We start from the raw sequence: 27,347 nt of genomic DNA on the forward strand, positions 1-27,347 counted from the left end.
CACTGATGAAGAAAGTAAACCACTCTAAGAAAAGCTCACGGTTGATCCATCCCTTAACAGATAATTTAACCAATGAATTTGGAAGACAATCTCTTCGTAGATTGTCGTTCCATCGAATTCCTTTGAAGATTATCATGGGCGGAATCCATGTTACATAGACACACACACAGCCAAGCAGTGTACGAGTTTCACCTCGTTCTGCATATGTCCGTTTGTAAATATAACGTTTCCCCACACTTGTGACAACCTTTCCTGGTTTAACCACAAAGGAAAGACCCGTTTCATCACAGTTCCATATTCTACCAGCAACGTTTTTGACCCCAAGATCGTTCATTAAATTTTTTAATTTATCAAAAAAGTCCCCAATTATTTCTTTGTTTGCCATCGATGCTCGGTACGATGATAGATTTTCTGGGCATCTTAATGTAAGATTGTACCTCTCTTTACAGTTCGCCCACCACCATTTACTTGCACAGTCATTTTTACTACTGAAAAAATTCTGACGTCAGGCACTTATTGCAAATTCGTGCGCTATTTGTCTAACCATTGACACTGTCAGACCAAATCCGAGCTCCTGCATTGCTATTATATAATTAAACAGGCGAACTTCCAAGTCTGTAGTTAGGGCAAATGGCCGACCCAGCTTAGGCAACGATTCATTTAGACCACAGTGAGGATTTTTTGCGAGATAGTCTTTCTGCGAGCTCCACGGAACACCCATTGATTTTGAAGCTTTATAGATAGACATATTCTGCTCTTTAACTAGTTGTGCTGCTTGTAGGAGATCTTTGCCATTGTATTGCCAATACTTTGATCTTTGTTGTGGCATTTTCACCTGAAAATATAATATTGTTTTTTGGGTGTTATAATTTAAAATTCAAACGGATTTACACACACACACATATATATATATTTGTGCATTCACATACAAATTTAAATTCTCTAATTTTAATTGAATGGCTTGTGATAGGAAATTTCGTTTCACAGGCAATTTCGTGACAAAGGCAATTTCGTGAGATAGGCAATTTCGTGAATGCGTTTGTTGTGAAAGTTCTTTGTTTGAACACAAAGCTTTAAGTATGACTAATATATTTTTTTTAAATATGTTCTATTAAATTTATTCACGCAAATAGCATTTTTATGAGCAAATATTACTTAAGCTTTTGTGGCTGAAAATCGCTTCTATATGACTCGTTCTCTATTTCATATTAAAGTACATTTTACAGGCTACAAAATGCTAAAACAATCACTTTCTTACCAGTATTGTTTTGTTTATGGTATCATTTACTAAACAAACGACGCACAAAAACTGTAACTATCTCAAAAACTTCCCGGATAACTCTGTACTTTATTTTCCGCTCCTGGAACATCAGCACTAACGGTCTGGGACCTCTAGTGATATCTGAAGAGAGTTGCTGGAACTAACAACGCTTGTCCAATCTCGCTTGCTCAATAGGTATGTTCGTAGTAATTTCTTATAAAACTATCACGAAGATACCTACGTTGCGAAATTACCTTTCTTTACCCTATATTAGCTTTAAATTAAAAGTATGTACTTTAGGTATTTCATCACAGCAGTGATTAGCTTTGAACTTGTCAAACACAGTAAACTAAACTATATTCTTAACACAGTAACAATTATAAAGTATTCCGTGTCCTGAACCTGCTGTGGCACATCCAAGAAAATTTAAATATCACATCTAGATAACTCTCAAAGAAATTTTTCCTTATTTGTTAATGCAACATTTAGTTACATAAACTGTAAGTGAATTTCATTATTAAGTAATGAATTATTTGGGTTATATTAAAATAAATCAGCCATATAACCTAAAACTATCTGCTTTGTTTCCAGCCAAACAAAAGGTGAGAGTAGACAAGACCGAAGTAGTTACTCGAGAAAAATACTAGGTAGTAAGTAAGATATGTTAGAATCAAGCAAGCTAAAAAAAAAAATCAGGCAATTGAAATCATTTAAGGAAAATCACTGAGACCATTAGATTTTTAATTTTTACTCAACACCAAATCCATATAATGTTTTATATTTAACGGTAACATTATATTATTATAGAAGCTGTAGTTCAGGCTTACATCTGCCACTGAACAAGCATGCATTGCATTGCAATATGCTGTTACAGACCAAACTTACATTACATGAGTTTGTGTGCAGGCTTGCCTCATCAAACACAGTACTTACAGCCCACAGCACAGGTACATATAAATTGGTGAGCAATCCTATGCATATACCGTTTGACTAAAGAACAAAAGTTCCACATGTAAATGATTAATTACTATATCTAAAATAATAATAATACACTCATTACTGACTCACTGACTTACTCTGTAATGCTGTATGAATTCTGTTTTCATGCACTTACAGTGGAACATTTTCATTGATCTTTGCTAATCTATTCCTTCTAGCATTGCTGCCGTGTCCGTGACGCAAAGATAATATATATATTACATATAATGTATAGTTTATGTATATATAATACAATAAAAAAATATGGAATAAATATTATCTCACTAGCACCTTGAGCCACTATCGTAGAGGTCTCATTGATTCACTTTATTAAAGTCTTAAATCCACTTCGAAAAGGGGTGCGCAGAAATACTATATCAGGTACAGCAATGTCTCAAGCATGAAGAAAATTACTATTCAGTTTTATACCAACATGGTAATCAATATGATGTATAATATTATCAGTCAAAACTTTACAAAATTATTTAATAATTTGTAAGTATGGAAGGTGTATTCTTACTTTCTAGGTACAGTAAACTCTCGATTATCCGTGTTAATGGGGATCTTCCGATGCCCGGATAATTGAATGCCCATAAAAAAAACCGGATAATCCGTTTCACCACTTAAAAATGATGTATTTACTGGCAAAAGAGGGTCTCTTCAGTAGAATTCTATGAGTACAAGCAAAGGCTTTGTATACCGTGTCCCAGCTTATTGGACCGTAAACAATACTGGCACTGTGTTGCCGCCATCCTTATCCTGTCCCCTTTATTGCTACGGGAGGGAGAGTGGCGGCAGTCCCAACTCAGCATCTCCCTCCACCCTTTTAACGACCTAAACCAAACAAACAAAGCATTGTCAACATCTGCGTGGGTAGATGTTTTCATGCTTTTACGTTTAGAAGGCCCTGTCTGATCTATTAGCAAACTGCAAAAGTTTTTCTTCACTTTTATTAATGTCTCGTACGGTTTGTATTTCAATTCCATTTTCCTGTGCTGATTTCGCGGCAGTTTCTCCTTTTTTTTAACCTGTCCACAACTTCTAACTTCTCTGCTATTGTCAGCACTTTACGTTTCCTTTTACCAGAAATGATTACAAAAACAAATGTGCCTGGGAGAACTGATGTAAATAACTGCGTGAAAAATGCCTCTTCCAGCCGTCAGGAGTGTGGGAAGGTAAAAGAGGTAGGACCTTTTTTTTTTTTTTTAGCATGGCGAGGCGCTGTGAAAAGAACGCTTGAAAAGAAAATGAAAAAGGGGGGGGGAGTTGAGACGGAAGCAGCAGTCAAGGCATTCCTTTTTGGTTTAAAGTGTGACAAATTGACTGGTGAAGGTGGCGGGGAACGAGGGTCTGAAGGGTCAGGTAAATAGCTTTCTGACAGCAGTAAAAAAAAAAAAAAAAAAAAAAAAAAAAAAGGCGCAGCGGGCGGGCGTAGCTACACCCCGTCATTTTTTTTTTTACAACTTCATAAAAAAATCAATCACGGATAACCCGAAAACCGGATAATCCAGGCCCGGATAATCGAGAGTTTACTGTACTTGTACCACATATATTTTTTGCCAACACTATGGTACATAAACTCTTTCATCTAGTACATATTTCCAAGGCTTTAATTCTAAATTACTATTTGGGTTGCCCATTCTACTAACATTTTATCATGGTTGATTTACATAGCTCGTCTTAAGATATGTAATTACACCTCCCTCACCACACTATCACTCGTACGGGAATTATATTTCATAGTTGGCTTTAACTCAGATTTATATATTGCTGTGCATAATAAAAGTAATCCTACGACTACGCATAAACTCAAATGCCAGAGGGGTTAAATCCCACAGCCTTGCAGTGCGTGGTTCCCAAAGAGATAATTTTTTTTAATTTCACTAAAAAAATTTTAAAACAATTTCTTCGCTTTGTTTGCAACTTTGATGCATAAGTTGCTCCTAGTCTACAAGAATTTGCTCGCTTCCAGCCCTATTCACTCATGTCAGGTTATGTTCTTTCAGTCTTTTACAAGTATAATACACCTACTTACCCATACACCAGTATACAAAAAAATTCAGAACACTTTGAGTGTATTGCTTGGGTTTTAAGAAATCAAGAATTCATTACTCAAATTTTTTAACTCTTGTTTACTTGGTCAGCTACTGTCAGTGCCTGAACTCCGGTGGACATGGCTGACAGTATGGGCACGACACTTAAGGCCCACACCTATATTGACCTTTCTTGCTCCACCGACATGTTGAACGTCGCAACACCAAGCTTCTCAAAAGCCTTAAATTGCAAGGCATTTGTAATTGCATGAAGTACTCTGCGGTATTTTCCACTCAACTAATCTGTCGTAATCATGGCTTTCTTACATGCTTTACTTCGTGCTTCTCAATTACAAAAAAATTAACTCAACTCTTCGCACAACACATGACCTAGCTGCAGTAAGAAAATAGAAGTTGTGCATAAAAAATTAGTAGTATTAGAACTATAAAAGAAAAAAAAGATATATTATTTGCAAGTTTCTCGAGTACAGTAACACAGAAACAAAAGGAGAAGGAATGGACTGACGTTCTTTTAAAAGCACAATCGCTTCAGCTTGCGGTGTCTGATAAGAATTGGACATTTGCCAGAGATCAGTTGTGGGGGTTATGGAAGTGTCGAGCACTGGTAAGATATTTATCTAAATTACTATTTTTATGTCAGCAGTGCTTGGAAAAATAAATACTGTGTCCAGTATTTTCATGATGTAAAAATTTGTCTTTCAGGCGAAAAGAGATAATGCAAAAAAAAACAACAGGCTCAGCTGGAGGCAAGGAAAAACTTCCAGATGAAGTAGATAGAGCAGTGTATGACATTCTGGACAGTGCTTCAGCAGTTTTAGACAGATAAGGCCTTCCACAAAGCCAAGAATGTGTGACACAAGAGACAGTAGCAAGTATACACATTGAACCTTCTTCGTCATTGCAAAATTCAAATGAAGCAGTGAGTCAAGATTATGTAAAAGTTAATTCGAACACTAAGAAAAGGAAGCATACAACTTCATCATTGGGGGTGACCATGAACGGGGGTAACTTAAAACCGCACTACTCAAAGTTGAGTTATTTTATAGAAAATTAAAGTGCCTAAAATTAGAGAGAGAACTGGGTTTGCCTCCCTCTGAGGTGACACAGAATGTTTTCAACAATGCAACCGTTGAAACTGAAAAATTTCTTTCATTAGATGTAAACGAATCTTATATTTGTATTTCCAATGCTCAGGATACTGAACATTAATATCTAAAGACAGTGCATAAACATCTGTTTTGAACACTACAATTACAACTTTCAGTTCATCACTACAGTGATGACGTAAATATAAAAATGTATAGAAAAAACCTGAAAGTTTATTTGAAACCAAAATGTAATATGTGAAATTAACTACAATCTTTATTTAAATCGAAACCTTGTATTGTAATAAATATAAATAAAGTGTTTATGAAGCATTAAACAACAATCTTGAACACAATTTCACTGCTGGAAGTAATTCAGTAGCGAGTTTAGACGCTGTTGGGCACCAACTGATATGACTTCGGCATCCCCATCATCTTCATCATCACTGCTCAAATTGTGTTCATCCTGCGGATATGCTTCACAAGCAATGTTGTGAAGGGTTGCTGTAGCTAGAACAACTTTAGCTTCTCGTTCTGGCACTAGTCTTAAATGGTTCAGGCATGGGAAACACTCCTTCCATATACCTATAGAATTCTCAACAATCCGCCTAGTTTTTTTATGGTGCCTATTAAAGCGCTGCTCTGTGGGAAGATCTGGATTTTGGTTTATTGGTGGAATTAGCCACTCCTTCAAACCATAACCGCTATTGCCTAGCAAAACTGCACCTGGAAATGGTCTCCACCCATTCTCAAAATGGTGGCATATAGCAGAATTTCTTAGTACTCTGAAGTCATGGACACTTCCAGGCCAGTTAGCATTCACACTGTACAATTTGTAATTAGGGCCACTGATAACCATTACGTTTTACACTTGTATTGGGGGACTATCAATGTTTATCGATGTTCCATCAACTACGCCGCATACAGATTGAAATCCACCTTTAACTAAGAAATCTTTTGGAATATTCACTGTGGGCTCTGGCCAGCATACAGTATATTTAAACAAGATATCAATTAATACATTCACAACTTTTGCTACAGTTCGGCACACAGTAGATTTGGCTACTCCATGCATTGAAGCCACATCGTGCATTTGTCCTCCATTGCCCAACCAATGTAGGCATAATAGTATCTGCTGCTTGGGAGATAAACATTTACTCCTATTTGTAATGTTCTGGAGGTGTGGCCCAATAGCACTCAAAATAACATCAACTTGTTGTGCACTTAACCTAGAACATTCTTTAAAATGAATACCATTGTCAATCATGAAATTTATTCTTAATCTGTACACTTTCCTTACTGGAACTATGTCATCTTCATCAGATTCATCACATGAATGCAATAAAATACACCTCAACATTTTCCTTCTTTTACTTTTGTAGGTTATGTGTTTATGTTACTATGTTTTCATTTCTCTGAACCACATTAAATTAAATAAAATAATTACTTACATGCTAAATTTATAACAAACAACACTTTTAACCACCTAAAACAAATTATTTAAATAAGATCACACAATAAAAAGTTAAACTACAAAAGCAAAATAATATTTGCATAACCTCTGAAAACTTTGCAAATATTTATAGATGAGTTATGCAGAGAGAGAACGTGTTTCTGTAGTATGGTAGAATGGGCAACCCAAAAAGTAATTTAGAATTAAAGCCTTGGAAATATGTACTAGATGAAAGAGTTTATATACCATAGTGTTGGCAAAAAATATATGCGGTACAAGTACCTAGAAAGTAAGAATACACCTTCCATACTTACAAATTATTAAATAATTTTGTAAAGTTTTGACTGATAATATTATACATCATATTGATTACCATGTTGGTATAAAACTGAATAGTAATTTTCTTCATGCTTGAGACATTGCTATGAGAAGATTAGTGTACCTGATATAGTATTTCTGCGCACCCCTTTCCAAAGTGGATTTAAGACTTTAATAAAGTGAATCAATGAGACCTCTACGATAGTGGCTCAAGGTGCTAGTGAGATAATATTTATTCCATATTTTTTTAATGTATTATATATACATAAACTATACATTATAGGTAATATATATACAGTAAAACCTCTTTATAACAAAATTGAAGGGATTAAATTTTGGCATGTTTGTTATAAAGGAGTTCTTTATAAAGGGGTCATTTTTTTTATCCAAAATCTCGAAAAAGTTTGTTTTTTGACAAATTTAATAAGGTATCGATAATAGGAATTTTGAAATACAGTAAACGATCCAAGACAAACACAATAGCCTACATACTGTACACATCAATCATAAAAAATAATAACATGGCACAATTGCAAGAGAATAACTTACAATTAGGCCCTAGCAAATAATATCAACATTTCACAATAAAAACAGAAAATTAATTGATTTCATTAATAAGGACAATCGGCACTGACCCATTAATATGTAATTCTGTACAGGTTACTGTACAATGCAGAAAATATACATCTACTTTTCTGAAAAGTAGTCCCGAATTGAAGTTTGCTTACAGCTGCTGATTTTCATTTCTTGTACAACTGCACACTCTACCTGGCGTAGTGATTTCAAGCTTGACTGATTGTTCGAACAATCTGACGTCAAAAGGAATCTTTCGAGTACGTCAAGAGCAGAATACACATCTTTTCTTGATGGTCTGGTCACTTCAGCTTCAATCTCTTCACCTTCTTCATCTTGTTCATTATCCTTGCATGTTGGTTGAGTTTCATCTGTGGAAGATGAGCTTGTGATGACTGCACTGTCAACCTCAACAAAATCTTCAAATGTAGCACCTGCTGCATTGTTGGTAACATGCTTTCACTCATCCTCATCAACATGTTCAAGTGTTTCATCATCTATTTCGTTAGGGCTAACTTGAAAGCCTGCTCTCTGGAAGCATTTGGCAATGGAAGTTGCTTCAATGCTGCTCCATGCCATACATATGCGTTGCATTGCCTGTAGTATGTTCCACTTCATGTTTTCTGTATCTTGACATTCCATTTTTCTGATGAGGTACTGCACAAGTTGGCGACGGAAAATCCTCTTTACCTGCGATATCACACCTTGATCCATTGGCTGGAGCTTGCTAGTGGTGTTTGGTGGGAAGTAAACCACTTTTACATTTCTCAGTTGTATTCCTTCCACTCTGTGTGCAGAGCAGTTGTCAAGAAACATTAATATTTTCCTGTTCTTACAACCCATTCGTGCATCTACGCTTCCAAGCCACTCACAAAATATAGATGAGGTCATCCATGATTTCTTGTTGAATTTGTAAGGACATGGCAGGTTCTTCACATTTTTAAAGCAGCGGGGTCTTGCAAATTTACCAATGACAAGTGGTGCCAACTTTTCTGTTCCATCTGAATTTGAACACAAAAGAACTGTAAACCTGTCCTTGCTTTTCTTTCCCCCGTGACATGTTTCCCCTTTCAGTGCCAAGGTTTTATCTGGAAGGAGGTTAAAGAACACACCAGCCTCATCTGCATTAAAGATGTTGTTTGGTGCATAACCGGCTGTAATTCCATTGAGTTTTGAAGTCCATGCTTCTTCTAGTGCAGGGTCAACAGAGCCTTCTTCGCCAGAAACCTTTAAAGTTGTCAGGCTCCATCGACTTTTAAATCGGTGCAACCATCCATTAGATGCCTGAAAGCCTTCTATCCCCATTCTCAGTGCTTCATACCGTGCCTTCTCCTGCAGAATCGGCCCTGAAATAGGTATGTTTGCTGATCGTGACTCCATCAAAAAATCGAACATTTTCGTATCTAACGCTTAATCTTGGCATGGTCGATATTTCTTTTTATCTGTCCCAAGAAGAACTGCACTGTCTATTTTACTTCTGTTCGAAAGTATAGTCGAGAGAGTTGATGATGGTATTCCATACTTCTTAGCGACGTCAGATTTTTTTTCACCACTATCCACAGCATGCAGAATTTCCATTTTTGTGGCTAGCGAAATTGCATTGCGTTTTCTTTTACCCTCCATCGATCAAAACAAATTAATATTTCACTTCGTTAATTTCGTTGCAGTGTATCGCGCACACAAACATCACACGAATGTAACTAGCGGGCGGTAAAAAAAACTCATAACAGTCAGAGATGTCATACTTAAATGCAGTAATAGTCACCTGGCAAAACAGAGATGAGACTGCAACTGTGGCTATAATCGATAGTTACTGTCGAGGTTTTTCTAAAATGTATTGTCGCAGCTATGGAATAGGTTTTCATAGATGTTTACTTTTTTCAATAGATGTGGTATGTAGCCTGTACTATGGTTATCTATGAAGCTAAGCCAATATTTACGTTGTGAAGTCGAATGTATACATATTACGCGAAAGCATAATACAAGGAAATATGTAGCTTGCAAACACTATATCGTGTTTAAAGTTATTTTAGTTCTCGTCCTATGGTAAAAGTAATTCGTAATAACGGAGTTACGTCATGTGGCGAAGAAAAAATGCTCGTTAATTAGAGGTTAATATACGTAAAAAATAATACAGTTTTGGCGGGACCATATTGCGTGTTCGTAATAAAGAGTTTGTCGTTATAACGGTGTTCGTTAGGTCGGGGTTATACTGTATTATCTTTGCGTCACGGACACGGCAGCAATGCTAGAAGGAATAGATTAGCAAAGATCAATGAAAATGTTCCACTGTAAGTGCATGAAAACAGAATTCATACAGCGTTACAGAGTAAGTCAGTGAGTTTGTAATGGGTGTATTTTTATTATTTTAGATATAGTAATTAATCATTTACATGTGGAACTTTTGTTCTTTAGTCAAACGGTATATGCATAGGATTGCTCACCAATTTATATGTACCTGTGCTGTGGGCTGTAAGAACTGTGTTTGATGAGTCAAGCCTGCAGACAAACTCATGTAATGTAAGTTTAGTCTGTAACAGCATATTGCAATGCAATGCATGCTTGTTCAGTGGCAGATGTAAACCTGAAATACAGCTTCTATAATAATATAATGTTACCGTTAAATATAAAACATTATATGGATTTGGTGTTGAGTAAATTAAAAATCTAATGGTCTCAGTGATTTTCCTTAAATGATTTCAATTGCCTGATTTTTTTTTTAGTTTGCTTGATTCTAACATATCTTACTTACTACCTAGTATTTTTCTCGAGTAACTACTTCGGTCTTGTCTACTCTCACCTTTTGTTTGGCTGGAAGCAAGGCAGATAGTTTTAGGTTATATGGCTGATTTATTTTATTATAACCCAAATAATTCATTACTTAATAATAAAATTCACTTACAGTTTATGTAATTAAAAGTTGCATTAACAAATAAGGAAAAATTTCTTTGAGAGTTATCTAGATGTAATATTTATTTTTTCTTGGATGTGCCACAGCAGGTTCAGGACACGGAATACTTTATAATTGTTACTGTGTTAAGAATAAAAGTTTAGTTTACTGTGTTTGACAAGTTCAAAGCTAATCACTTCTGTGATGAAATACCTAAAGTACATACTTTTAATTTAAAGCTAATATAGGGTAAAGAAAGGTAATTTCGCAACATAGGTATCTTCGTGATAGTTTTATAAGAAATTACTACGAACATACCTATTGAGCAAGCGAGATTGGACAAGCGTTGTTAGTTCCAGCAACTCTCTACAGATATCACTAGAGGTCCCGGACCGGTAGTGCTGATGTTCTAGGAGCGGAAAAAAAAGTACAGAGTTATCCGGGAAGTTTTTGAGATAGTTACAGTTTTTGTGCGTCGTTTGTTTAGTAAATGATACCATAAACAAAACAATACTGGTAAGAAAGTGATTGTTTTAGCATTTTGTAGCCTGTAAAATGTACTTTAATATGAAATAGAGAACGAGTCCAATAAAAGTGATTTTCAGCCACAAAAGCTTAAGTAATATTTGCTCATAAAAATGTTATTTGCGTGCATAAATTAAATAGAAAATATTTTAAAAAAAAGATTAGTCGTACTTAAAGCTTTGTGTTCAAACAAAGAACTTTCACAACAAACACATTCACGAAATTGCCTATCTCACGAAATTGCCTTTGTCACGAAATTGCCTGTGAAACGAAATTTCCTATCACAAGCCATTCAATTAAAATTAGAGAATTTAAATTTGTATGTGAATGCACAAATATATATATATGTGTGTGTGTGTAAATCCGTTTGAATTTTAAATTATAACACCCAAAAAACAATATTATATTTTCAGGTGAAAATGCCACAACAAAGATCAAAGTATTGGCAATACAATGGCAAAGATCTCCTACAAGCAGCACAACTAGTTAAAGAGCAGAATATGTCTATCTATAAAGCTTCAAAATCAATGGGTGTTCCGTGGAGCTCGCAGAAAGACTATCTCGCAAAAAATCCTCACTGTGGTCTAAATGAATCGTTGCCTAAGCTGGGTCGGCCATTTGCCCTAACTACAGACTTGGAAGTTCGCCTGTTTAATTATATAATAGCAATGCAGGAGCTCGGATTTGGTCTGACAGTGTCAATGGTTAGACAAATAGCGCACGAATTTGCAATAAGTGCCTGACGTCAGAATTTTTTCAGTAGTAAAAATGACTGTGCAAGTAAATGGTGGTGGGCGAACTGTAAAGAGAGGTACAATCTTACATTAAGATGCCCAGAAAATCTATCCTCGTACCGAGCATCGATGGCAAACAAAGAAATAATTGGGGACTTTTTTGATAAATTAAAAAATTTAATGAACGATCTTGGGGTCAAAAACGTTGCTGGTAGAATATGGAACTGTGATGAAACGGGTCTTTCCTTTGTGGTTAAACCAGGAAAGGTTGTCACAAGTGTGGGGAAACGTTATATTTACAAACGGACATATGTAGAACGAGGTGAATCTCGTACACTGCTTGGCTGTGTGTGTGCCTATGTAACATGGATTCCGCCCATGATAATCTTCAAAGGAATTCGATGGAACGACAATCTACGAAGAGATTGTCTTCCAAATTCATTGGTTAAATTATCTGTTAAGGGATGGATCAACCGTGAGCTTTTCTTAGAGTGGTTTACTTTCTTCATCAGTGCCATTCCTCCTGCTCGCCCAGTTATTCTTCTCATGGACTCGCACGCTTTGCACATAAATCCGCTTGTCATTTTATTAGCAAAAGAAAATTCCATTTTCTTATTCACATTTCCTGCGCACACAACACATCTGATGCAGCCCCTAGATGTTGGGATTTATAAATCACTGAAATCACATTGGGGTCAGAGCATGAATTCCTACATGAAGGAAAATCCCACAGAAAAATCCAATAGAACTCATTTTCGTACCATACTTAATCCTGCATTCATTCAAAGTTTTTGCCAGAAGAACATAGTTAATGCATTTCAGAAAACAGGGATTTGTACTCTAACAAATCTGCTATTCCCAGGGAAGCTCTGCAACCATCACAGCTGACAAATTGACCCCTTGATGAAGGACTTCAAACACCACAGCTGACAAACCAACCACATCCAAAGGCCTTCAACCATCACAGCTGACAAACAAAGCTCTGCCAATAGGACTGCAACCGTTACAGCTGATAACCCAAGATCGTGCCGAAGATTTGCAACCATCACAGCTGACAAATCAATCCCTTGATGAAGGACTTCAACCACAAGAGCTGACAAACCAAACTCCTGTCAAAGTACTTTGAATATCACCGTTGACAAACCATCCACTCGCGGAAGAACTGCAACAGATTTACCCTAGCACAACGTTGACAGTTGACAGAATCCTGACATTTCCACATTTGCCCAAGAAACCAAGTAAAAGGGTGACCAAGAGGAAAACTGATTCAAGAGCAAAGTGCTTAACTCCACCTGATGAGACAAGATCCAAGTCAGTTACATCTGTGCTGCGAATTCCAACACAAGAGTTTGAACCTTCCACATCAAAAGGAAGAAATGTTGCGAGTTGGCCCAAGTCAAAAAATACAAGACAAACTGACGAAGACTGGGAGTGTGGTGAGTGTAGAATTAAGTTTTCTCATGATGTCACAGTTCAGAATGGTGCCAAATGGGTACAGTGTTTCTACTGCTTGGTTCCATATCATGAATAGTGCCAACCGACTGATGCCGAAGAACAAGTTTTTGTGTGTGACGTGTGCAAATGTTGAAGATGACGAGTATGATTAATAAGCAAGGCTTCTATAAACTGAACTTGGTGTTTTAAGGAATTCTCAGATTTTTAAAATTGATTTATAATAAGTTTAGTCTATCTTGTACTCAAACATACTATTGCTTTTTGGTTATTAATTATAGTAGAAATATCACGAAATGTTTTATGTGTGACAGTGTGCAAGGGTAAAGATGACGAGTCTAAACAATATGAAAGGCTCCTATAAACTAAACTGAGTGTTAAAAAAAAAATTAATTGTTTATGGATTTATAATATATCTCTAAAGGTTCTAAGATAAAATATTGCTATTTTAATCATTATTTAATTTTATTCAGAATATCACAAAATTACCTTACCATTATCATGACATTAAATACCTCTATAACGAACATACCTTAAATTTTACCTGAAGTTTAAGTTTAAATTATATTTCATAAACTTAATATGAGTAGTAATTGTGATATGTTATGTTCGCAGTTCGCCTCATATCTGTAAATAAACAGTATTTGCGTAATATATTTTCGCGCTTTCAATATTTAAATACAAAAAAACTAAAAATATCACGAAATTACCTTACTCTACCCTACTAAGTTAGGTCCATTTTAAGATAACATTGGCCTATAGCCAAATTTGATACAAAAATATATTTACCTGTGGCCTGATGCAATATAGATGATTTCTGAAGTTGGGGTTTTGTAGAAATTTCCACACGGAGAAAGTTCTATCATAAACTTTCAATGTAGTTCGTTCCTTTCGGGTGTTACATAAGAATGTACCAAACAAATTTGAGTACACATGTTGTACTAGCTTCACCTGGAAACAATAATACAATGAATTAATTAAAGACTATTCCTTAGCATGTAAATGATCTTAATATCCTTTGAGTGGAATTTACTGCCTCACATAAATTTTTTCCCAAACTTTCATCATCTTCTCACAGTAAATGAAAGAAGCATGCAAATTAAAATATTATTTCATCCTATAAAACTTTTTTGGTATTTCAAGAGTTTAAAAAATACATCAGTGAAATTGAACCTCATGAATTTACTACCATATATATTACATTTATACAATAAACATTACTATATTTATAACACATTACTAGGGGCAAAGCTTCAGAAAGCCAAAGTCGAATCAAACCCCAATTTTCTTAGACATTGTCTTCGAAAAAAAAAAAAAAAAAAAAAACCCTTAAGATTCCAAAGATTTTTACTTAGCGCACAATATGTTAAAAGCTGGATTTAACAGTGTTGTTTGGGGCCATAAGTAACATACGCTGTGTTGGCTAGATGTACTTTTACATGGAGAAAACCAGTTGAGCAATTAAAAATGGATTAGAAATGTCAGCTTGATTTTTGGGTTAATGATCCACAGTGACCTATCCAACAAAATAAAGTGTTGAACTCATGATAAGAGCCAGCTGTTTTTCGCAGCGCGCAAAACCGCGAAATTTTTGCCATAATCTAGGAATTTGCGTGAAATTTACCGCGATGGCGATAAAACGCGAAAAAATACAAAAATGAACGTATTCCTCTCGCTGTTGTGTTTACTTTTATTCGATTGAGCGCTATAAGTCGATCAGACCGTGTTAACGTGAGATATATAGATTATATCAATATTTTGTCGACTAGCTCGTTGCTGTCCACAAAAAACTACCATTTCCAAACAACAGAATAACGAAAACTGCTTATGCTCGATAAATTCTGACGTCATGTTCGCGCTAAAGAATCGACGGGTTTTTGTTTACGTGACAATTACGAGACCTCTGTCTGACCGGGTTAGGTTCAGGTTCATGTTGTTAGGTTATGTAAGGTGCAAAGAGAAAGTTCGAAGTTGTGAGAACTTAAATGCGAGCAATGTGAAGTTGAAACACGTTCTCCAACTCCAACAGTTGCCTACTGGACGTGTGAGAACGATTCGTCGATTTAATATATTTATTCGGTTAGTAGTATTTAGTCAAATGTCGGGAGTCTTGCGGTGTTGTTATTCTGTGATTATTTAGTCTCGTCGTAGATCTGCTTGTTTACTGTTTGCTTTGTCGACTGCGTGTAGTCTACGAAGGTTTAATGTAACGTTACAAAATAAAACGTTTAGAATGGTGGTTACAATTTACGACCGCGAGAAAGAATTCTCGCACGAAGGATTTTATATCTTTGACAAAACCAACAAGATTTTGATGTGCAAGTATTGTAACGTGCGCATCAAGTGGGCCAGGAAGGATATGTGTTTGAAACACATTAATGGCAGCGCTTCCCACAAAAAGAATAAAGCGTTCGCACAAGCTGCAAAACAATCTGAAGCAGCAAATACGTCAGGTGTCAAACGTCAGATTTCACTCACCGATGTAATTTCCTGCACGAAAAAGGCTAAAGAAGACAAACAAGAATTTGTTATGTCAACAGTTTGTGCTTTCATTGAAGTCAATATTCCTTTAGAGAAACTTGATCATCCTAAATTAAGGGATTGGATGAACAAGTACATTGAAGGTAGGCCAACTTTTAAAAACATCCTTTGATTTACAAACCTTATGATTTTTTTATTATTGTTTTCACAGAAACTTGAAACTACACTGAAATTTGTAAAAGAAATTAAATTCCAGTCAATGAGCATAACATTTCAATACACAATAACTGTAGTGCTTTCTGTACCTAAATAAAACCTAAATTCTCATAATATTTTTAACATTTCTGGTTTTAAATTCCTGAAATTCTATCCAAATGTAGGAAATGCAATAGGCCTAATTATATAACATTCCTGACGTTCCCGACTTTTCCCAAGTGCTGGTGATTTTCCTACAGCAAGTAGGCTATGAGATGCATTAAAAAGAAAAAATTTCTATAAGCGATGAAAATTTTACCGAAATTAGTTTTAAAAATGATGAAAAATACGCCGAAATCAGTTTTCAAAATTACGAAAAATACACCAAAATCAACAAAAAAAATTGACGAAATCTGCCATTTATTTTCACCGCAAACAGGTGGCTGTACTCATGATGCAAGAAAGGAAGAAAAAAAAAAGCTTGTGTATTTCACACAAACACACAGGCATTGGACAAAAATAACCAAAGTACTAAGATTTTATTATAACCCGTCAAAGATATGGTGAGACATTTTTGGCAGCCAATATTTAGACTCTGGCAGCTGGATATTTTTATAAAATTAACGAAATAAATATGGATAAACCAATAACTAATATGGGGACAATATTTAGCAGGCAAAGTTTGAATGTTTGCTGAAGCACCAATCAAAAAAAGTCTAACTTTAGAACAAAGTCTATCTTCATTCTCACACGTATGTTGATTAAAATAAAAAATAACACCAATAAAAGTTAAATGCTATCATTGCTTGATATAATGCATTTACCCACAGAGAAGTATATTTCTATGAGTACAAGTGAAGTCTTTGTGTAAGGTGTCTCACCTTACTAGAACGTAAAAATTAGAGTCTGCAAATTTTTTGGGTTGAGTTGAGCCGAGTTCAATAATAATACCTTCTAGCCAAGCCGAGTGGAGTGTCCACTTCATAATATTTTAGTTAAGTCGAGTCCATAGAGATAAAGCCAAGCTCAAGTAGTTGCAGAAATTTTAGAGAGTAATTCTATGTTCCTGGTGTTTAGCTTAATGCACCATTAGCATTACATAAAATATTTTGTATGTCACCAACAAGTTAGTAATTTATTTAAGTGAATAAGTAAAATATAAATATGAATTATACCTATTTATGATTTTTTTAAAATTAAGTATTTTACTGCCACGGGATTTTGGAAAACTCAGTAACCATGAAGGCCTTTGAAGTCGAGCAAAATTGTGCAGTTTAGTGAATTAAATAATGAGAAAATATTTGTATTAACCTAAGAAAAATATTTTTCTTGTTTTAAATTATTTTAACCATACAATTTCCTAAATGGTAATTCTGAAAGAGAGCATCTTTTCTAGAAAAGATTCCACATTTCTTTTTTTAAACTGGCCAATGTGTTTTCAAACTATTTTCTAAGAGAGTGTTGTGATACATCAAGTAGTTTACCAGTAGTTCACCATTTTAATGAGTGGTCAGGTTATGTTAGCTACATACAAATAAATGGTCAAATAGTTTAGGTTGGCTACATTAAAAAAAATCTAAAATATTGTGGACTGTGGGTTGTGTATGGATAGCAACATAAACAATAGTGTAAAAACTTGAAGAAAAGTTTGTTAGGTTAGATTATGTATATAAAACATACTTCAAAATAAATAGTAAGGACAGTTGTTCAGGTTAAATAGCTACCTTTTAAATTTGTAGTACCTAGCTAATGCAATTTAACAGTATTTTCTATGTACGTAGCTATCCCAACTCCAACCAGTTGTGATCATTGTTTAAAGCTTATTTTAATGTAGGGGAAACATGCTTAATTTGACATAACATTTTGTTTTCGGTCCAAAACTTAAAGACAAACATGAAATAAATTTTAATCATTAGATTGAGATAACGTTTGACACTTTGACGTTTTATTTAATTGGGCCAAAGTTAGAAAATAGTATTCCTTAAATTTAATTTCGGCAATTTAAAAAAGTTGCCACTGTGTCATTTTAGACTTACGTCAGTAAAAATATGACATATATTATATTTTCTGATAGAAGAAAAACATGTTTTAATTGTAAAATACTTAAACCACATTGCACTTGATGAAACCCTTTTTGGTTAACCACTTATATGTGATTCTAACAGCAAAGTTCACACGTAACATTTTGTTTTCCCAGGAAGTGCAGCACATTTACTTATAACTTTTTACACTGACAGCATTACAGCCAAGTTTCCTTAGGTCTCGAATGAGAATAAAGTTCGTTGCAGTAGACATGGGCAGTCATCATCATCGGCATCATCTACATAAAGTTATTTTTCGTAGCTAATTTCTTTATCCATCATAAGTTTTCTTCTTACTTTTCAGGTTGGATTCTGCTGTTTTTTTTAAGATCTTCTTTGCCATTTTTTTCTTTAACGCCAGTAGATAGGGACTGGTTGTTAAAACTGCAGGTGCAGGGTTTTCCTTGCATTTTCATTTGTCCACATGTAGTTGTCTGAGGAAGGGGTGGAATTGTAGCAACAGAAACTTTCTTAGGAGGGGTAGGTTGGCTATCGTCGTTTTCTCTGTCATTATCTTTGATATTTGAGGGTGGTGATGTCTGTTGATTTTCTTGAGCATGGCTGTCTTCATCTTGAATATCACCATCAGCAAATGTTTGCATGGACATATTGTGCAATACTGAATTATACTTATGCATGTAAGTTTCTGGGAGTTCTGAGCCCCTGACTTGTTCGACTAGTTGTAGACCTGAGTGACAAACTGATATCATCGGTAATTTATCTTCTAGTGGAAGTGGAATGTTTGTTGTTTTGGCTGCCTCAAACAAGTGGTCCGGGAATATTCGCTGGCCAAAGTCCTGTTTTCTGAAAACTACTTTCAGCATTAACCAAAGTAGCTGTTTTCTATATGCAACACTGAAGAGTTCACTGACATGATACTGACTCACAGTTCTTACAGGATAATTATTCAGCCATTTGGTTAGTTCCTGGTTTTTGGTTCAAGTGATATCTCTTTAACTGGTTCTCTAGTTATATTAATAATTGTAGTTACTTTGTTTCAACTTATAATTGTAATGACACACTTTTCCAAGCTAGCTCTGGTGTCCCTCAAGGTGGTTGGTAACTTATCACCTTTAATATTCAATGTATTAATTGATGATATTTCTCTAACCTTTAAATATTCTAATGGTGTTCTGTTCACTGATGATCTTAAAATATGTATAATAATTACTTCTATAAACAATTATTTACTCCTTCAATCTGATATTAATGCAATTAATAACTGGTGCAGACTAAATCTCATTATACAGTCAACTCCCGATTATCCGACGGTGGATTATCCGTTTTGCGGCTTAACCGGCGTTTTTTTTTTTAAGAAAGAATAATTTTAAACAGATAGTAACTTTTCGGTCGCGCAGACTGCTGTGGCGCGCGGTGTGGCAACGCTGTTGGATGACCGAGATAAAAAAACACCTGTTTTGTTTACGCGCTCCGATTCCTACCCCTCTTCCGTGAGTCATCTGGCTCACGCAGCGCTGTCTTGTCGGCTGTACAGTCGCAGTCAATATTGAGTTTCATCAGTCGTGCACGCAAGATGTCAACTTCCAAACGTAAACGAGTTGCTTTAACAATTGAAAAAAAACTGCAGGTGTTAAATAAACTGGAAGCTGGTACTTTGGTTAGCCAGCTTTCAAAGATGTATGGTATTGGGGAATCTACAATACGGGATTTGCGAAGTAACAAAGCTAACATACGTAATTGCCTATACAAATGCTTCAGACTCTATGAGCGACACAGAGATAGTGCGACGCGCCCAAGGTCACACGGGAGAAACAGATGACAGTGCTCCTGACGATAGTGATGGTGACTTGATTCCACAGAAGCGTATTACACACTCAGCAGCTCTGGAATGGGCTGATAATTTGCTGGATTATTTAGAGCAGGAAGATGATACACTATTGTCAGACAAACTTACCTTAAGAAAAATTTGTAGCGCGATTATAGAAGAAAAGAAAGCACATCGCAAAAACAAAAGTCTATTACAGATTTTTTTCAATCAAAGTAGCGTGTATTGTTTAGTGTACATAACAGCTGTACAGTAGAATGTACCCCTACTACACCTATGTACATGCATTTATGTTTACATATTTGCCAATTGTATTTGTGTAGGCCTAAAGAATTTATGCGTGTTTAAGATGTGTGAGTATTTTTGCGTGTTTTTTAATGCTTTAAAATGTCTAGAAATTAACATTCTATCTTTCCTCAATTCTATTTACATTACATATTCATATGCACATACTGACATACGTATACGACCATATGTGTATTTGTATAAACATACTCAAGACAAACACGTGGGCTGATAGGCCGAGATGTTTTCACCTGAAGCATTTTACTTAAATGCACTCGACTGAACCTCATTTCTTATTCCAAACGGTCGGAAAGTCAACAGAAAATTTCCGTGTGTGCACCAAACGTAAGTAAAATGAGTGTCTATGTAATGTTTATTTGACAGTAATGAGATGTGAAAGTGCATTATTATGTATCTACCCCACAGAGTTTGTTCGTTTGTTTTATTGCATCTGTTATATATTTTCTTACATAACTACAAAGATATTAAACATTTGCATAAATTAGTACGTACAATTTCATATAATGATATACCTACTAATACTGTATGTATGTAAACTGGCACATAATAGTACATAAGTTACAAGTATTATTCACTGTAACACATTACTGTACTTCCGATTGCCTTCCGTCACGGCCGTGGTCGTTTACTAGATAAGGGGGGTGGGGACTGACCGTTTTTGTTTACATTGCGCGGTAAAAAAATGGTTAAATTTATTATCCGGCGGTTTGGATTATCCGCGGCCTCGGCCCCCTTCATTACCGCGGATAATCGACAGTTGACTGTACTTAATAAAGGAAAAGCCAAAATATCCGTAACAAAAAAATATCTTCCTATTAAACATGATTATTTTTTGGACAAAACACTAATTCCAAAATCATTATGCAATATTACAAATAATTTTTTCATAAACATGTAGACTCTCTAAACTATAGTTTCTGTAGAATGATCGCCCTAATGAAATACATCACTTTTTATGTCCCTACTGTTGACTCTATTTTATCACTCTTTTTAGCTCTAATAAGATATAAATTATAATATTGTTGAATAATTTGTAGTAGTATTAATATATCTGACAGTCTTAAACATAAAAAAATATTAAAAAATTATTTAACTTATTATTCAAAAACACTTTCCCCAACATAATTAAGCTTCTCTCTCCATCAGAGAATTAACTGATTCACTCTTTGAGAAAAATTGTAATAGTTCCAAAAATAACTGCAATTATATCTTAGGAAATACAGGCCTAAGAGTTCTTTGATTCCATAGCCGCTTGACCTCAACTTTACGTACCCTGAGAAGAACAAAAACAATATTTTATTTACTCTCATAACCAACTATAACAGACTTAATCTTCTTGAAAAAAAAAATCAATCTATGTAGTAATTATCTTTCAATTAATTTTAATAACTTTCTATATTAAGCGGCCGAGCGTTCAGTCACGGACTAGCATTCACTGACACATACATGTGCGTGCGGTACTCGGTCAATTAGAGACTATCCGTCTAACCTTCCATCTGTATGGCGAGCCGTCATCATTAACGCATCACAATTCACTATAAGACATCCTCTTAATAGCCACAACCTTATTGTCAAGGCACGGTTGTGGTGCCGGGACTTAAACAGGAAGCCACTGCTGGCCACAGCTCTGTATTTACAATTTCATATAATGTATTTATTGCAGAATTCAGGCAGAGGAAAGCTTACAGTTTTAATCATATTTCACGATGTTGTATAGTACAGCAGCAAGTCGAATTGACCGCATAAACATGATCCAGCTCCTCGAATATAATCGCAAAGGCGATCTTAGCCGTGGACAGATGACACCAGGATACTTCCCACTGCCACAAACTACCGCCCTCGCCCCTTGGACGAAGCGAAGGACTGATGAAAAAAAAAATGATAAGCCTTCCTCTTCTCCGCCCACGGTAGAACCGTATCAGCTGTGCGTGGGAGTGAGAGCAAGATAGGACCTTGGAGCTTCTGCTAGTTCCTCATAGATGGCAGGCCGCGGAGCGAGTACCATCTACACCCATCCCGTGGGAAGGCCATCTCACCACTGATGCGCTGGAACTAAGCTCCTGACCCTCCTACACAATAACTGCGACCTACAGAAGCATCCAGTCACTTTAGTGATAAACTGATCCCAATTTCATTGTTTTCGGAGCTGTGACCATTTTTTTCCGTGCACCAATTGCCTTAAGGATGAATGGCTGTCACGTGGACCTTAAACATATTCATTTTACCAGGAATGGACTATACAACACTGTGGTGTTTTGGCTTTCACTGCAAGTGGTGAGGGGTGGGAGATATATTGACAGTATCTCATGCAGAAGTTGTACGAGGGGAGGGAATGTTGAAACATTATAAGGGGGGAATCAAGATGGTTTGTGTCTCTGGGAGGGATGAGCTTTAGTCTTATGCAACGTAAATCAGGGGTGGAAGGGTACGCCATACGACGTCATAATGCGGCCACTGCCGCCAGACTAGCCGGATGAGTTTCGTGGGCACCCACTTGTGTCATTTCTCATTAGTTATGGTTTCAGGAAGCAAAGTAGTTCACTTCCTTTTGAGCCTTTATACATTTCATCAACTACATCAGAATCAACTCTGACCAGTTTTGTTACTTACATGAAGGGTCTAATTTTCAAACCTAAGAATCATGTAACTTAATGCAGGTCATGCACCTAGAGTTACGTAATGGGTAAAGAAAACTGGTTTTAGTACTTTGCAAGCCAAGTAAAGCATGGAAATATTTCTAAATATGGCATAACATTTTATTTCAGCAGCCTATCGTGTTTTTCCTACCACCTATGGGCATTAACTGTAATTAAAGAAATTCATTTTTATAGAGATGGGCAAACCTTGGTTTTTTAGCTTTAAACTAAACCTGTTTTAATCATTTTTTTAAACCAAATTGAACTGAACCATAGGCAAAATTCCTTGTCTCAAACTTTAAATGAACCTTGTTAAAAAGCTCCTTGATGTTTGCAAATACAGAAAGTGTAAAGAAATATTTTTATTGGCACTCATATGTAACATAAATACAATAGGCTTTCATGAAACTCCATATCCTCTGGTCATTTAAAACAAATGCAATAAAAAAGGTACATGTGGGTAAAAACAGAATAAAGATTACAGTACACTCCCGATTATCTGCGAAATTAAGTGGCAGGGCCACCGCAGATAGTGAAAATCGCGGATAATCCGCAAAAGAGCCAAAAATGGGAAACAAAGAAGGAAACATTAATTTCAACTTAAAAATCTAAAAATTTATGTACAGTAAAAGTTACAATTAACAGTAAAATTTTTTTAATGATGCTAAAATTTTAGTATTTTACTGAATAATTAACATACAATACATTTCAGTAATGTAAACATAAAAGTGATCAACCATACGACTAGAAACAAAGTGCGACAGAGATGAAAATAGCAACGCATGCCAGCCTACTGCGTGAGTTCCAAGAAGGCCTGTGGCATTTTACTGTATACTGCACACAATACACTCGTCAGTAAAGTTCAAATTTGCTCACTCGTAATAAAATACAGATTTATTTATGTGCTGCATTTTTTCGTAGCATGCGCGGATAATAGGGAGTTAACTGTACTTAATCAATAATGTTCGCAAGCTTTCACAGCCATTGTCTGAAGTAGCAATGTCGACCGAAACGTTCGTGAATTATTGGCTCAGGACACGGCTACAACCCAGAAGCCAAGCTACTTAATTTTTTAATCACTTTGAATTTAGATGGTTATTAAGAAAAACAAGACTTACAACATGTCCAGAACTCAAAGGTCCCCTAAGACATGTCACATTTCCAACTTTGGAAAATAGTTTCACTATTTGCAGTTGTAGCAAGAAATTGTTTTCAGCGACACATTTTTTTCCGCACAATTCGTGACTCTAGACTTTTACTGGTGTGAATTTATGATATTTGCATTCAGCTTTGATACGTGAGCACTAAGTCACCTTCTTTTACCACCAAAACCTAAATCATTAATTTGATATTGCTTCGAACATGACTTTAAACAACAAATACAGTTACACATTTAGATGACAAATTCAGTGGGATGCGATTGTTTAACATTTTAGTGTTTCAAATTTCCCACACGTATATACCAAACTTGTAGTCAAATTAACCTTGACCTGAATCCACTACTGAAAGTAGTAGCATTGTAAACATCATAGATATACACATTTTAGATTTGTAAGACATGGCACATGCTGCAAAAAACATGCAGTTTGAATCAATGATGACACCATGTTTATCAATATCTTTCTGCAGCAATCAATATATGGCTCACAGAACAGGTAATCATTTTTTATGTGTTCACATGTTATTGTAGTCTATAGCCAAGGCTGAAAAAAAATTAACATTGGCCAAAAATGAATACTAGCATGAAAGAAATAACAGTGTTGTGGAAATTAGTTGGTTAATGATATTTTAGCATTTTGCCACCAATAAACGTGTTTATAGCATTTATTAGTGGCTATATTGTTTAAACGATTATGTATCATATCTTCTTATAGGGCAATAAGAGTTCGAGGCCGACACAAGTTTGCTGACAAATGTTCAATTTTTCGAACTTATTAATATGACCCTTTGAACTGAATCAAACTCACTTGTTTGTTTTGGTTTGGAAGTTTCAAACTTCACACAGCACTAAATTTTTATATTAATCCGATATAAACTTGCACTTATTATGGCTATCCTAAACAGTTTAATAACTTGCTAGTTAAAAATTTTAGCATGTACCCTGGCTCTGCTGCGCAACGAACCCTGGACGGTGATGTACTGTTCGCTGCTCATTCGGAACATCTCAGCTCCACAGACAGGTATTTATGATGGTACGGGTAGGGCTTAAAATCAACAGAATTAACTGCTCTTTCTATAGTTCTTTATAAGTGATAATTCAGCTCCTTTTAGGCTTGTCAATTATGTAACGTTAATTGTATAATGTAATGTAACATGATTAATGTAAATGATTCTTATTTACCATATAAAATAACTAAAACCTAAATGTTTTGCATTAATTAACCCTCATAACACATCACGAGTTATAAGCAAAATCATAAATCATAAACAAATATTTATAAAAACTTAACTCTAGGTAGGTTAGTGGGCATTATTAAAATTTATCGACAGTCAGATGAGCTGCAAGGTTCTCAAGGTTGGAAAACATTTTTCTAAAAGACATATGCTTTCTTTACTTCCCTGATCATGCAGCTGCTACACCACAATTCACTTAAGCCATTCTTCGGTTTTCGCTGAGAAAAACAGGCCTCTTTCTCTGGCAGCCAGCTTTTTCCACTATACTGTCCTGTTGACTGCTTCAGGCAGGAAACAGCATTTATGTGTTATTTTTATAACCTAATATGTCTAATGGACTTTGCTTTACAGCCTGCAAGCATAAACTCAACCTACTTTTGCTACAATGCTACAGTTACCAATACTAACCAAATATGCGACAGAGAACTCAAAGCTGGTGGGAAACTGTAGCAATAGCTGATGCACACAATCCAGCCACTGGAGGAAAACCGGACAGCGCTCGTTCTGGTCGTCTGAGTCCACTGTGTGGCCACAACGATCTGCAAACTTGTGGCCAAAGTCTAACCACTCCCTTTCACATAAAACTTGAAAACCCTAAAACATAGCAAACAACAATTCACTCCTTATATTTGAGTTTTTAATAACTCAGCTAAATATTTAGGCCGGTGTCACACTATGCGTTTCTGCCATTGTGGGAAAACCAATCTTATTGCACAGGATGCTGATATCACACGGTTTTAAATGAGGACATTACACATGTATAGGTCTGTCGCAGCCACTAGACACTACCTCATAATGTTGCAGCACCCCGGGACCACCGGATAGCCACAGATAAGTGAAGACACGTGAAGTTAAATTGACACTGTCATACAATGTAGTTGTACTGCAGCGGTTATGAGTTTATAGTGAATTTATATTTCTGGACCAACTGTTAACATGTTTAATAGTGTAAAATTTACTCAATGCATTATTGAGAGACCAACATCGTGCACTTTAGGAAAAGCAGTCCAAAGAATTTTTACCCAAAAAAGGCTGTGCAAGTTGCATTATTTTATTTCAGCCTTGAATGATTGTCTTCCTTGATAACACAAGACAAAAATGTCTCTGGTCTATGACATAAAATAATTTCCCTGACAAAGTGCAGCTCCAGCTACAATGAAGTATTGTGCTAAGTTATCTCTAATAACAACTCTCTTTCATGTTGACATTTATAAAATTATAAACGTCCACAAATATACACATGTGTTTCATTATCTCCATAGTGTACATAACCTCTTTTATGATCAAAATTGTGGAGAATGCAGCAAGCATTCACTATAATTAATGTATTTTATTCATTTTCTGTTTTGTATGTGTATAAATTAATTATTTATATTATATTGTTGATAACATACTCTACATTTAGATTCATTTATTAAATGAGCTTTTGTTGCAATGCAGATATGAACATTATCCTTTTTATGATTTGGTACATCTACAATATTTCACTGATTTTGATTTGTGAGAGGCACATTTTGCAATGCACTTCTGCAACTTTAGTAATAATGTCATAAACAACAAAATTCCAGTTGTATAGATGTGTGTATATATTATGTATGTATGTGTATGTACATATATAATAATAAAATAATTTTAAGAAAGAAGAAAAATTATGAGCTTTACTACATAACATACATATTGTGGAAGTTTAAAGATTGATAAAACAGCAGTGAGTAATGTTTCCATCTGATTGGCACTGCTTATTACAAGGAATTCGAACTTAATTGAATATATTAAGAACATAATTGAAATTATCTATCATCAAGTTCAGTTCTATGTAATATATTACCTAGGAGTCCAAACCTCTGAAAACATGGTTTATAACAATTATTATTGAGGAGAGTGGTAACCATTCATGTATGAAGTTTATCCTGTTACAAATATTAATTAAATATTTTTATATGGTAGCTTAACATTTTTCTTTACACCAAGGATGATAAATTTATAAAACTATTTTTTTTTTTTTTAGACTTTCAGCCTTTTTTATCATCACCATCTCTCTCTAAAATTGATTTCTGTCCACAGATACATTACTAGTTTGGTCTAAGTTAGTCAATAATCATTTTTATTTATTAATTTTTTACAACAGTTGTTCTAAGCCAACAC

The 27,347-nt window shown here is 35.3% G+C and overlaps 1 protein-coding gene across 4 annotated transcripts in view; it reads right to left on the reverse strand.

Moving 5' to 3' along the window:
• Positions 1-27,347, reverse strand: part of LOC134529370 (myotubularin-related protein 4) — a 263,105-nt gene that overhangs the window by 77,905 nt on the left and 157,853 nt on the right. For all 4 annotated transcript variants that reach the window (XM_063363357.1, XM_063363359.1, XM_063363356.1 and 1 more), the window contains exons 9-10: positions 25,611-25,796; positions 14,113-14,274 (exon numbers count right to left, since the gene is read on the reverse strand). In XM_063363357.1, coding sequence (XP_063219427.1) covers positions 14,113-14,274; positions 25,611-25,796 — 348 coding nt within the window. The remainder of the gene's footprint in view (positions 1-14,112; positions 14,275-25,610; positions 25,797-27,347) is intronic.

The sequence above is a fragment of the Bacillus rossius genome, chromosome 2 (assembly GCF_032445375.1).
Source record: "Bacillus rossius redtenbacheri isolate Brsri chromosome 2, Brsri_v3, whole genome shotgun sequence".
NCBI classification, from domain to species: Eukaryota; Metazoa; Arthropoda; class Insecta; order Phasmatodea; family Bacillidae; genus Bacillus; species Bacillus rossius.